Below are 10888 nucleotides of genomic sequence, written 5' to 3' on the forward strand. Positions count from 1 at the left end.
AACCCCACAAACACCCCCAACCCCAAGAGCTGCTCACCCCAAGCTCTCTCTGTGCCCCACAGGTGGACGAGGAGCTCTCCCAGTGCTCCCACAGCATCTTTGACTTCCAAGGGGCGCTGGATGGGATTTTGGCCGAGCTGCTGAAGGACAGGCAGCAAGTGCACGAGGATAAAAGGTTTGGGGGGGAATCCCTGGTGCCACTTTGCTGTTCCCATATGGACGGGGTGGTTCCAGTGCCAGGCACAGCCCCTCGCTGCCACCGCCACCCATGGGGGTGCTGGGTGATGTCCCTGCATGGGGACACGGGGAGCAGTGTCACCCCAAAGTGAGAATTTCACTCCAAAGTGATGATTTCACCCCAAAGTGATAATTTCACCTCGAAGTGATTTCATCCCAAAGTAGTAATTTCAACCCCAAAGTGATGATTCCACCCCAAAGTGATGATTTCACCCCAAAGTGATGATTTCACCCCAAAGTGATGATCTGATCTAAGTGATTTCACCCCAAAGTGGTGATTTCACCCTAAAGTGATAATTTCACCCCAAAGTGATAATTTCATCTCAGTGTTTTCACCCCAAAGTGATGTTTTCACCCCAAAATGATGTTTTCACCCCAAAGTGATGATTTCACCCCAAAGTGATGATTTAATCTCAGTGATTTTACTGCAAAGTGATGATTTCACCCCACAGTGATGATTTCACCCCACAGTGATGATTTCACCCCAAAGTAATGATTTCATCTCAGTGTTTTCACCCCAAAGTGATGATTTCACTCCAAAGTGATGATTTCATCTCAGTGTTTTCACCCCAAAGTGATGATTTCACTCCAAAGTGATGATTTCACCCCGAAGTGATGATTTCCTCTCAGTAATTTCACGCCAAAGCAGTCATTTCAACCCAAAAGTGATGATTTCACCTCAAAGTGATGATTTCATCTCAGTGATTTCACCCCAGAGTGATTATTTCACCACAAAGTGATGATTTAGTCTCAGTGATTTTACCCCAAAGTGGTTATTTCATCCCTAAGGGATAAATTCACCGCAAAGTGGTAATTTCATCCAGTGATTTCACCCCAAAGTGATGATTTCATCTCAGTGATTTTACCCCAAAGCAGTAATTTCAACCCAAAAGTGATAATTTCAGCCCAAAGTGATAATTTAATCTCAGTGATTTCAACCCCAAAGTGACGATTTCACCCTAAAGTGATGCTTTCACCCTACAGTGATGATTTCACCCCACAGTGATGATTTCACCCCAAAGTGATGATTTCATCTCAATGATTTCACCCCAAAGTGATGATTTCACCCCAAAGTGATGATTTCACACTGAAGTGATTATTTCATCTCAGTAATTTCACGCCAAAGCAGTAATTTCAACCCAAAAGTGATGATTTCACCCCAAGGTGATAATTTCATACCAAAGTGATAAATTCACCCCAAAGTGGTAATTTCATCTCAAGGATTTCACCCCAAAGTGATGATTTCATCCCAAAGTGATGATTTAGTCTCAGTGATTTCACCCCAAAGTGATGATTTCATCTCAGTGTTTTCCCCCCAAAATGGTGATTTCACCCCAAAGTGATGATTTTACCCCACAGTGATGATTTCACCCCACAGTGATGATTTCACCCCAAAGTGATGATTTAATCTCAGTGATTTCACCCCACAGTGATGTTTTCACCCCACAGTGATGATTTCACCCCACAGTGATGATTTCACCCCACAGTGATGATTTCACCCCACAGTGATAATTTCACCCCAAAGTGATGATTTAATCTCAGTGATTTTACCCCACAGTGATGATTTCACCCCACAGTGATGATTTAATCTCAGTGATTTCACCCCACAGTGATGATTTCACCCCATTTCACCCCGTCCCATTCCAGCATCCGGCAGATGGAGTGCTGCCTGGAGAAGATGCAGCAGATCTACAAGCAGTTCAAGAAGGCCAGGACGTGTCTGAGTGAGTGATGGGGACAGGGACACGAGCTGGGAATGTCCCCCACTGGGAAAATGGGGGATTTCTCATGGAATCATCCAACCACAGRATGGTTTGGGCTGGAAGGGACCCTGTAAATCGTCCTTTTCTGTGTCCTGATGGGGGCTGAGCTGTGAAAATCTCCCTGAGGAGCTCCTGTGAGCTGTGGAATTGCCAATTTGTGGGGCTGTGAGCAGGAAAACAATGAGTGGTGACCGTGTCCTTCCTCCCCAGGGCTGGGCTACAACGAGGAGCAAATCCACAAACTGGACAAGTGAGTGCCACCACCCTGCCAAGGCTCTGGTTGAACCCTAAGGGATATAAAATTAACCCTAAAGGATATAAAATGTACCCTAAGGGATATAAAATGAACCCTAAAGGATATAAAATGAACCCTAAGGGATGTAAAATGAACCCTAAGGGATTTAAAATGGACCGAAAAGGATATAAAATGGACCCTAAGGGATATAAAATGGACCCTAAGGGATTTAAAATGGACCCTAAGGGATATAAAATGGACCCTAAGGGATGTAAAATGGACTTTAAGGGATTTAAAATGGACCCTAACGGATGTAAAATGGACCCTAAGGGATATAAAATGGACCCTAAGGGTTGTAAAATGGACCCTAAGGGACTTAAAATGGACCCTAAGGGATATAAAATGAATCCTTTCCACTCATTTCAGAGAAAAATGGTGTTTTGTCTTTTATTCCTGATTTCAGGCTGAATTTGGGGAATCTAGCCAGGAAGGTGCTGTCCATTTTCCAGAACGATTGTGTCCAGCAGTACCAGGAGGCCCTGGCCCTGCACAGCAGCAGGATGAGGTACCAGCCTTCTAAAGGGATTTTTGTGATAATTTGGGGCTTTTGAGTGATCTCTGCTATGGATTGAGTGTGGGAATGGGGATGGGGATGGAAATGGTGATTTTGGGAACGGCTGAGGGGCTCCAGAGGGGTGACCAACCCTAAAAACAGCAGTTCTGCAATCCCACTGTGTGGCTGGCTCTTATCCCATATTTCTCCCCATTATTTTAACTTTATTTTTTTAAAAAAGCCCTCAAATTTGCAGCTGGAGCTGCAGCAGCTGTTCCCTGCTCCGGGGCGGGGACAGAGATGATTTTATCAGGATGAAATCGCTGTTGAGGCAGAGATCTGCTCACTGGGAGTGATTTCCCGTTAAACGGTGCTTGGGGAATAATGCACAGAGCAAATTACAATTGAGAGCAATCCCCAGAGCGGGGAGGGGAGAGAATGGGGCAGAAATGGGATTTTCAGGGCAGGATGGAGAGGAGCAGCCTCTCCTGGCTGAGGGGTGGGTGCAGGAGCAGGAGTTTCTGCAATATCTCAGAACTGAACCCGTTTTTTGAGGATTTTCGGGCTGGAATTTTGTCTGATGTGCTCAGCGATGCTCCAGGAGCTGAGGGAAGGGTCTGCCCCATCCTCTCTCAGCCCTATCCGGAACCTTTTCCTTCCCTCATCCCAAACTTCTCTGCTCCCCATCCCAGCTTTTTTACAACCTTTTCCTTTCCCCTATCCCAATCTTTTCCCTGCTCTATCCCAACCTTTTCTCTGCTCTATCCCAGCCTTTCCTTTTCCCATCCTAGACTTTTCTCTTCCCATCCCAACCTTTTCCTTTCCCCATCCCAATATTTTCCCTTCCCCATCCCAATATTTTCCCTTCCCTATCCCAATCTTTTCCTTTCCCATCTGAACCTTTTCCCAGCCCCATCCCAACCTTTTCCCAGCCCCATCCCAACCTTTTCCCTTCCCCATCCCAATATTTTCCCTTCCCTATCCCAACCTTTTCCCTGTCCCATCCCAACCTTTTCCCTTCCCCATCCCAACCTTTCCCAGCCCCATCCCAACCTTTTCCTTTCCCCATCCCAACCTTTTCCCTTCCCCATCCCAACCTTTTCTTTTCCCATCCCAATATTTTTCCTTCCCCGTCCCAATATTTTCCCTTCCCCATCCCAATATTTTTCCTTCCCCATCCCAATATTTTCCCTTCCCTATCCCAACCTTTTCCAGCCCCATCCGAACCTTTTCCCTTCCCCATCCCAACCTTTTCCCTTCCCCATCCCAACCTTTTCCCTTCCCTATCCCAACCTTTTCCTTTCCCATCTGAACCTTTTCCCAGCCCCATCCCAACCTTTTCCCAACCCCATCCCAACCTTTCCCAGCCCCATCCCAATATTTTCCTTTCCCCATCCCAATATTTTCCCTTCCCCATCCCAATATTTTTCCTTCCCCATCCCAATATTTTCCCTTCCCCATCCCAACCTTTCCCAGCCCCATCCCATCCCCATCCCAGTTTGTGCCCCCGGGGGTTTCAGTGTTGCAGCCCTCCCCCAAAAGCAAATTTCCCTTCAGACACAAGAATTTCACCCCACAGTCACCCCAATCTCCACATTCCATCGCAGGCACTGAAATTCCCTCCCTTTCAGTGGGAATTTTGCCTTCCAGTGGGATCCCCACCCCACAAAATCCCTGCAGTGCAGGAGTGTCTGCACTAAAGCTGAGTTTTACCTCTGCTCACAACGAGATAAAAAAAAACTCAACTTCTCCATGTTTTCCTGGGGTATTTTTGTACCTGTTTTTCTGTCTTGTGAGTCACAACTGGATATTTTTAATTCCTCGTTTCATTCAGTTTTAATTGTCCTGTTTTGTTTCCTGCCTGGCTTTGTGGCTGTTTTTTTTCTGGGGACCTGAGGTGGRTCATTCACCTGAAATATTCCTCCCTTTGGGTTTTTTTTTTAAAGCCAAAACAATTTTTTTTTTTTATTTTAACCACAACTCATGATGTGCCTGCTGGGTGTGAGGAGCCTTTTTGGGTGAAARCTCAGTCCTCCAAGGGACAGAGATAAATCCTGGATAAAGCAATGAGCCTSAGCTGCCTCATTTACAAACAATAATTTTCCATAATTAATTTGTTTGGATGCCCTGGCCTATCTATGGTGGCTGCAGAATGGAATGACAGTTCTGTTTTGCTTTCCTTCAGAATTTTCCTTTCACTCAGGATTTTCCTTCAGGATTTTCCTTTCCTTCAGGATTCTGAATCCGAACATCTCTGCAAAAAGCAGCGTGCAATTAAAACACATTAAAAAAAAAAAAATAACGATGTCCAGCACCGAGTGGGAATTTTGCTGCTGTTTTTATTTTCTCTCCAGGAAAGTTTGTGAGATAAGGAAGCACCTGAAGAGGCTGAGCAATCGCATCAGTGCCTGCAGCGTGGAGATGACCGAGTGCCAGGACTGCCTGCAGKGTGTAGGTGCCCAGGATTGCAAATCCCAAACCTCCCCCTGCACCCAAGGGTGCTCCTGCTCCCCTCTCCAGCCTTCAGCAGCGCTGGGTTAAGCAACTGTTAGGAAAATTCATTTACAAGCACTAGAGGTTTATGTGTAAAAAGGATATAAATGAATTTTGCAACTTTATTTATGAGTAAAGGGAGAGGTTATGAGCGTTTTTCATGGGGTATTTTAAATTTATAGGACGCAGTCTCTTTTTATTTTAATATTTTAGGTTGCAGTTCTCTCTTTTTTTCTATTGGCTGAAGTTTTTGAGAGGTACAGGCTTTCTGAAATGCTTAATAACAACCCCCTCCTTCTATCATATATTGTCTTTTTTTGATATACTTCTCTGTGTCTCTGCTCCTGTAGTTTATTAACTTCGTTTGGGATAAGTCAATTAAAGGAATTCTTATGGAAATTCTTTCTATCTTTCAGTATCAGCCTTATCTCACTCCCTGAGTCAGTCTGTTTGTAAAGAGGGAAACCCTGTACTTTTCACAGGGAAACCCTGTATTTTTAGTATTATTTTTAGTATTTTTAGTATTTTTAGTATTTATTTTTAGTATTTATTTTTAGTATTTTTAGTAATTTTAGTATTTTTAGTATTTTTAGTAATTTTAGTAATTTTAATATTTATTTTTAGTATTTTAGTATTTTTAGTATTTTTAGTATTATTTTTAGTATTTTTAGTATTTATTTTTAGTACTTTTAGTATTTTTGGTATTATTTTTAGTATTTTTAGTATTTATTTTTACTATTTTTAGTATTTTTAGTATTTTTAGTATTATTTTTAGTATTTTTAGTATTTATTTTTACTATTTTTAGTATTTATTTTTAGTATTTTTAGTATTTTTAACCCCCTTGCTGCAGATTTTTGTGAGTGTTCCAAGCTGCAGAGGTTTTGTCCCTCTGTGTGAGCGGGGAAACCTTTACCAGGGGCACCCCCCGGTCTTGAGGATTGGGATCCGTCCCCCAAAAATGGGAATTACAACCAGATATTCCCATAAATGGGAACTACAACAAGAAATTCCCATAAATAGGAATTACAACAAGAAATTCCCATAAATAGGAATCAAAAGGAGAAAAATCCTGATTCACCTGCACTCCCCCAGCAGAGCTGCTGGCAGAGGTTCTGGTTTTGGGGTGGTTTGGTTTTCTTTGTCCTGCATTAGTGCTGGGTGTGACTCTGAGTGCTCGGGGTCAGTCCCTGGTGTGGGCACTGCCAATCCCCTCCATCCCACAGGTTCTGGACAAACTGCCCCCGCTGGACAGACGGAATTTGGCCCCGGGTGCCCCYGCCCTGCCCAGCCCCGTCCCCCTGAGCCAGGCACGCCAGGAGATGGCTTTGAGGTGAGTCCTTGCAAAGGGGGGTTTGGGACAGTGCAGGGTGTTTATACCCCTGCAGGATTTAGGATTCAGAATTCAGGGTGTCTGTGTCCCTGCAGGATTCAGGATTCAGGGGTTTTGTGTCCCTGCAGGATTCAGGGTTCAGGGTGTTTGCTTCCCTGTAGGATTTAGGATTCAGGATTCAGGGTGTTTTTACCCCTGCAGGATTCAGCATGTTTGTGTCCCTGCAGGATTTAGGATTCAGGATTCAGAATTCAGGGTGTTTGTGTCCCTGTAGGATTCAGGGTTCAGGGTGTTTGCTTCTCTGTAGGATTTAAGATTCAGGATTCAGGGTGTTTTTACCCCTGCAGGATGCAGGGTGTTTGTGTCCCTGCAGGATTTAGGATTCGGGGTTTGGACTGTTTGTGTCCCTTCAGGATGCAGGAATCAGGGTTGTTTTATCCGTGAAGGATGCAGAAATCAGGGTGTTTGTGTCCCTGCAGGATTTAGGATTCAGGATTGAGGGTTTGTGTCCCTGCAGGATGCAGGATTCAGGATGTTGGTGTCCCTGCAGGATTCAGGATTTGGGGTGTTTTTGTCCCTGTAGGATTCAGGATTCAGGGGTTTGTGCCCCTGCAGGATTCAGGGTGTTTGTTTCCCTGCAGGATTTAGGATTCAGGATTCAGGGTTTTTGTGTCCCTGCAGGATTTAGGATTCAGGATTCAGAATTCAGGGTGTCTGTGTCCCTGTAGGATTCAGGGTGTTTGTGTCCCTGCAGGATTCAAGGTTCAGGGTGTTTGCTTCCCTGTGGGATTTAGGATTCAGGATTCAGGGTGTTTTTATCCCTGCAGGATGCAGGGTGTTTGTGTCCCTGCAGGATTTAGGATTCGGGGTTTGGAGTGTTTGTGTCCCTTCAGGATGCAGGAATCAGGGTTTTATCCCTGAAGGATGCAGAGATCAGGGTGTTTGTGTCCCTGCAGGATGCAGGATTTTGGGTGTTTTTGTCCCTGTAGGATTCAGGATTCAGGGGTTTGTGCCCCTGCAGGATTCAGGGTGTTTGTGTCCCTGCAGGATTTAGGATTCGGGGTTTAGAGTGTTTGTGTCCCTTCAGGATGCAGGAATCAGGGTGTTTGTGTCCCTGCAGGATTCAGGGTGTTTGTGTCCCTGCAGGATGCAGGATTCAGGGTGTTGGTGTCCCTGCAGGATTCAGGATTTGGGGTGTTTTTGTCCCTGCAGGATTCAGGATTCAGGGGTTTGTGCCCCTGCAGGCTTCAGGGTGTTTGTTTCCCTGCAGGATTTAGGATTCAGGATTCAGGGTTTTTGTGTCCCTGCAGGATTCAGGGTGTTTGTGTCCCTGCAGGATTTCAGGGTGTTTGTGTCCCTGTAGGATTCAGGGTTCAGGGTGTTTGTGTCCCTGTAGGATTTAGGATTCAGGATTCAGGATTCAGGGTGTTTTTATCCCTGCAGGATGCAGGGTGTTTCTGTCCCTGCAGGATTTAGGATTCGGGGTTTGGAGTGTTTGTGTCCCTTCAGGATGCAGGAATCAGGGTTTTATCCCTGAAGGATGCAGAAATCAGGGTGTTTGTGTCCCTGCAGGATTCAGGATTTGGGGTGTTTTTGTCCCTGTAGGATTCAGGATTCAGGGGTTTGTGCCCCTGCAGGATTTGGGGTGTTTGTTTCCCTGCAGGATTTAGGATTCAGGATTCAGGGAAAAATGTGACCCTGCTGGGTGTGATCCCTGCTCCGTGTCCTGTGGGAGCCAGGGATGGTTTTGTNGGATGCAGGATTCAGGGTGTTTTTACCCCTGCAGGATGCAGGGTGTTTGTGTCCCTGCAGGATTTAGGATTCGGGGTTTGGAGTGTTTCTGTCCCTTCAGGATGCAGGAATCAGGGTTTTATCCCTGAAGGATGCAGAAATCAGGGTGTTCGTTTCCCTGCAGGATTTAGGATTCAGGATTCAGGGTTTTTGTGTCCCTGCAGGATTCAGGGTGTTCGTTTCCCTGCAGGATTTAGGATTCAGGATTCAGGGTGTTTGTGTCCCTGCAGGATGCAGGGTGTTTGTGTCCCTGCAGGATTTAGGATTCGGGGTTTGGAGTGTTTGTGTCCCTTCAGGATGTAGGAATCAGGGTTTTATCCCTGAAGGATGCAGAAATCAGGGTGTTTGTGTCCCTGCAGGATTCAGGATTTGGGGTGTTTTTGTCCCTGTAGGATTCAGGATTCAGGGGTTTGTGCCCCTGCAGGATTYAGGGTGTTTGTTTCCCTGCAGGATTTAGGATTCAGGATTCAGGGAAAAATGTGACCCTGCTGGGTGTGATCCCTGCTCCGTGTCCTGTGGGAGCCAGGGATGGTTTTGTTCGGGCAGGATGAAGCAATTAGGGATGGAGTGTTCCTGCAGGATACAGGAATGAGCGTCAGGTTTTATCCATGCGGGATGCTGGAATCAGGGTGGTTTTATCCAGGCAGGATGCAGAAATTAAGGCTGGATGTATCCCTGAAGCATAAAGGATTCAGGGTGTCTGTGCCCCTGCAGGATTTAGGATTCAGGATTCAGGGTTTGTGTCCCTGCAGGATGCAGGAATCAGGGTGGGTTTATCCCTGCAGGATGCAGAAATCAGGGCTGGATGTGTCCCTGCAGGATTCAGGGTGTTTGTGTCCCTGCAGGATTCAGGAATCAGGGTGGTTTTATCCCTGCAGGATGCAGAAATTAAGGCTGGATGTATCCCTGAAGTATAAAGGATTCAGGGCCAGTTTTTTTTCCCTGAAGGATGCAGAAATCAGGGCTGTCTGTGTCCCTGTAGGATTTAGGATTCAGGATTCAGGGTGTCTGTGCCCCTGCAGGATTTAGGATTCAGGATTCAAGGTGTTTGTGTCCCTGCAGGATTTAGGATTCAGGATTCAGGGTTTTTGTGTCCCTGCAGGATTCAGGGTTCAGGGTGTTTGTGTCCCTGCAGGATTTAGGATTCAGGATTTTCAGGGTGTTTTTACCCCTGCAGGATTTAGGATTCAGGTTTTTTGTGTCCCTGCAGGATTTAGGATTCAGGATGTTTGTACCCCTGCAAGATTCAGGGTGTTTGTGTCCCTGCAGGATTTAGGATTCAGGATTCAGGGTGTTTTTACCCCTGCAGGATTTAGGATTCAGGRTKTTTKTGTCCCTGCAGGATGCAGGAGCTGCTGGAGCAGATGAGGTCGGTCTCCTGCGATCTGCAGTTCAACAACAGCATCATCGAGCGGTGAGTGAGCGCACTCTGAGCCGGGGCTGCTGCTCCTTCTGTGGGCACACTGTCCTGGAGGGGCTGGGTGTGCCCTGGGCACTGCTGGGATGGGTCACACGAGGGTTTTATCTGCCCCAAGTTTACATCTGRCAGCAGGAAAATTTATCTTTCCTGGAGTTTCAGCCGTGATTTTCCACATCGTTTCTTCACCCTCTTTCCAGCCTTTTCCCAGCACTGATCACTGCTATGGGAAACCAATGCTTTCCGTGTATGAAAATCCGTGCAAAACCCAGCATCCACTGCTGAAACCTCCCTGATTTTCCTCCTCTGCAGCCTTTTTTTGAGGCCCTTATACAACAGGAGCGCATACAGCAGAATGTCCAGGAATTTTAAAAGAAAAAAACCCAAGAATTTAGGAATTCAGCCCTGTTTTTAGGGCCACATCTAACCTAAAGTTTTTGTTTTTGTCCCTGCAGATTGGGTGGGGCTGCTCCCACTCCCAGCGTTTGAGGGACCCAAAGGTGCAGCAGCTGAAGGGAAACCTCTTCCCACCGCTGGGAATTCACAGCACCCGGAGCTGTTGGATTTCTGTGCTCTGGGAGCTCTCCGTGTCCTACCTCTGCTCCAGCACTTTGCACCTTCACCCCCAGCAGCTCCCAGTGCCCCGAGCCTCGGGAGGTTTGGCCAGAAAATGGAAAGTGGGGTTTGATCTTTTCCTTAAAAAAAAAAAAATGCTTGAAGGACTCGGTGTTTTTGTGGCTTCTCTGTGACAGGTGAGGAAGAGGAAGAGGTTTGGCTTTTTGTCCTCTTCCTAATTTAGGGATTGCTCCCACTTTTAGCGTGGTGGAGTGAGACAGGAGGGATTCTGGTGGTGTGAGTGCTTGGAGCTGCCCTGAGGAGACATTCCAAACACACAGAAACCTCCTGTCATGCTCCAGAGGAATGGGATGGAGGGGAAACACATCCACACTCATTGCTATCCCTTGGGAATTGCTCAGGGAGCTGGGATACGGGACTGTCGGGACCACTGGGGCTGCCGGGATCGGGGATTGCGGGGTTGGGGATTGCTGAGGTCGGGAATTACCGGGA

At 46.5% G+C, this 10888-nt stretch overlaps 1 protein-coding gene across 1 annotated transcript in view; it reads left to right on the plus strand.

Moving 5' to 3' along the window:
- LOC130587334 (inhibitor of nuclear factor kappa-B kinase subunit epsilon-like) overlaps nucleotides 1-10542 on the plus strand; it is a gene marked incomplete at its 5' end in the record, with an annotated part of 13231 nt that extends 2689 nt beyond the window's left edge. The window contains 8 exons of the mRNA XM_057388312.1: nucleotides 63-175; nucleotides 1885-1961; nucleotides 2211-2250; nucleotides 2699-2800; nucleotides 5143-5239; nucleotides 6506-6612; nucleotides 9746-9817; nucleotides 10276-10542. Of these exons, the coding sequence (XP_057244295.1) occupies nucleotides 63-175; nucleotides 1885-1961; nucleotides 2211-2250; nucleotides 2699-2800; nucleotides 5143-5239; nucleotides 6506-6612; nucleotides 9746-9817; nucleotides 10276-10309 (642 nt within the window). The remainder of the gene's footprint in view (nucleotides 1-62; nucleotides 176-1884; nucleotides 1962-2210; nucleotides 2251-2698; nucleotides 2801-5142; nucleotides 5240-6505; nucleotides 6613-9745; nucleotides 9818-10275) is intronic.
- Between the last annotated feature and the right edge of the window lie 346 nt (nucleotides 10543-10888).

This window comes from Malurus melanocephalus, unplaced genomic scaffold (assembly GCF_030028575.1).
Source record: "Malurus melanocephalus ecotype Western Australia unplaced genomic scaffold, MMel_1.1 scaffold_1772, whole genome shotgun sequence".
Lineage (NCBI taxonomy): Eukaryota > Metazoa > Chordata > Aves > Passeriformes > Maluridae > Malurus > Malurus melanocephalus.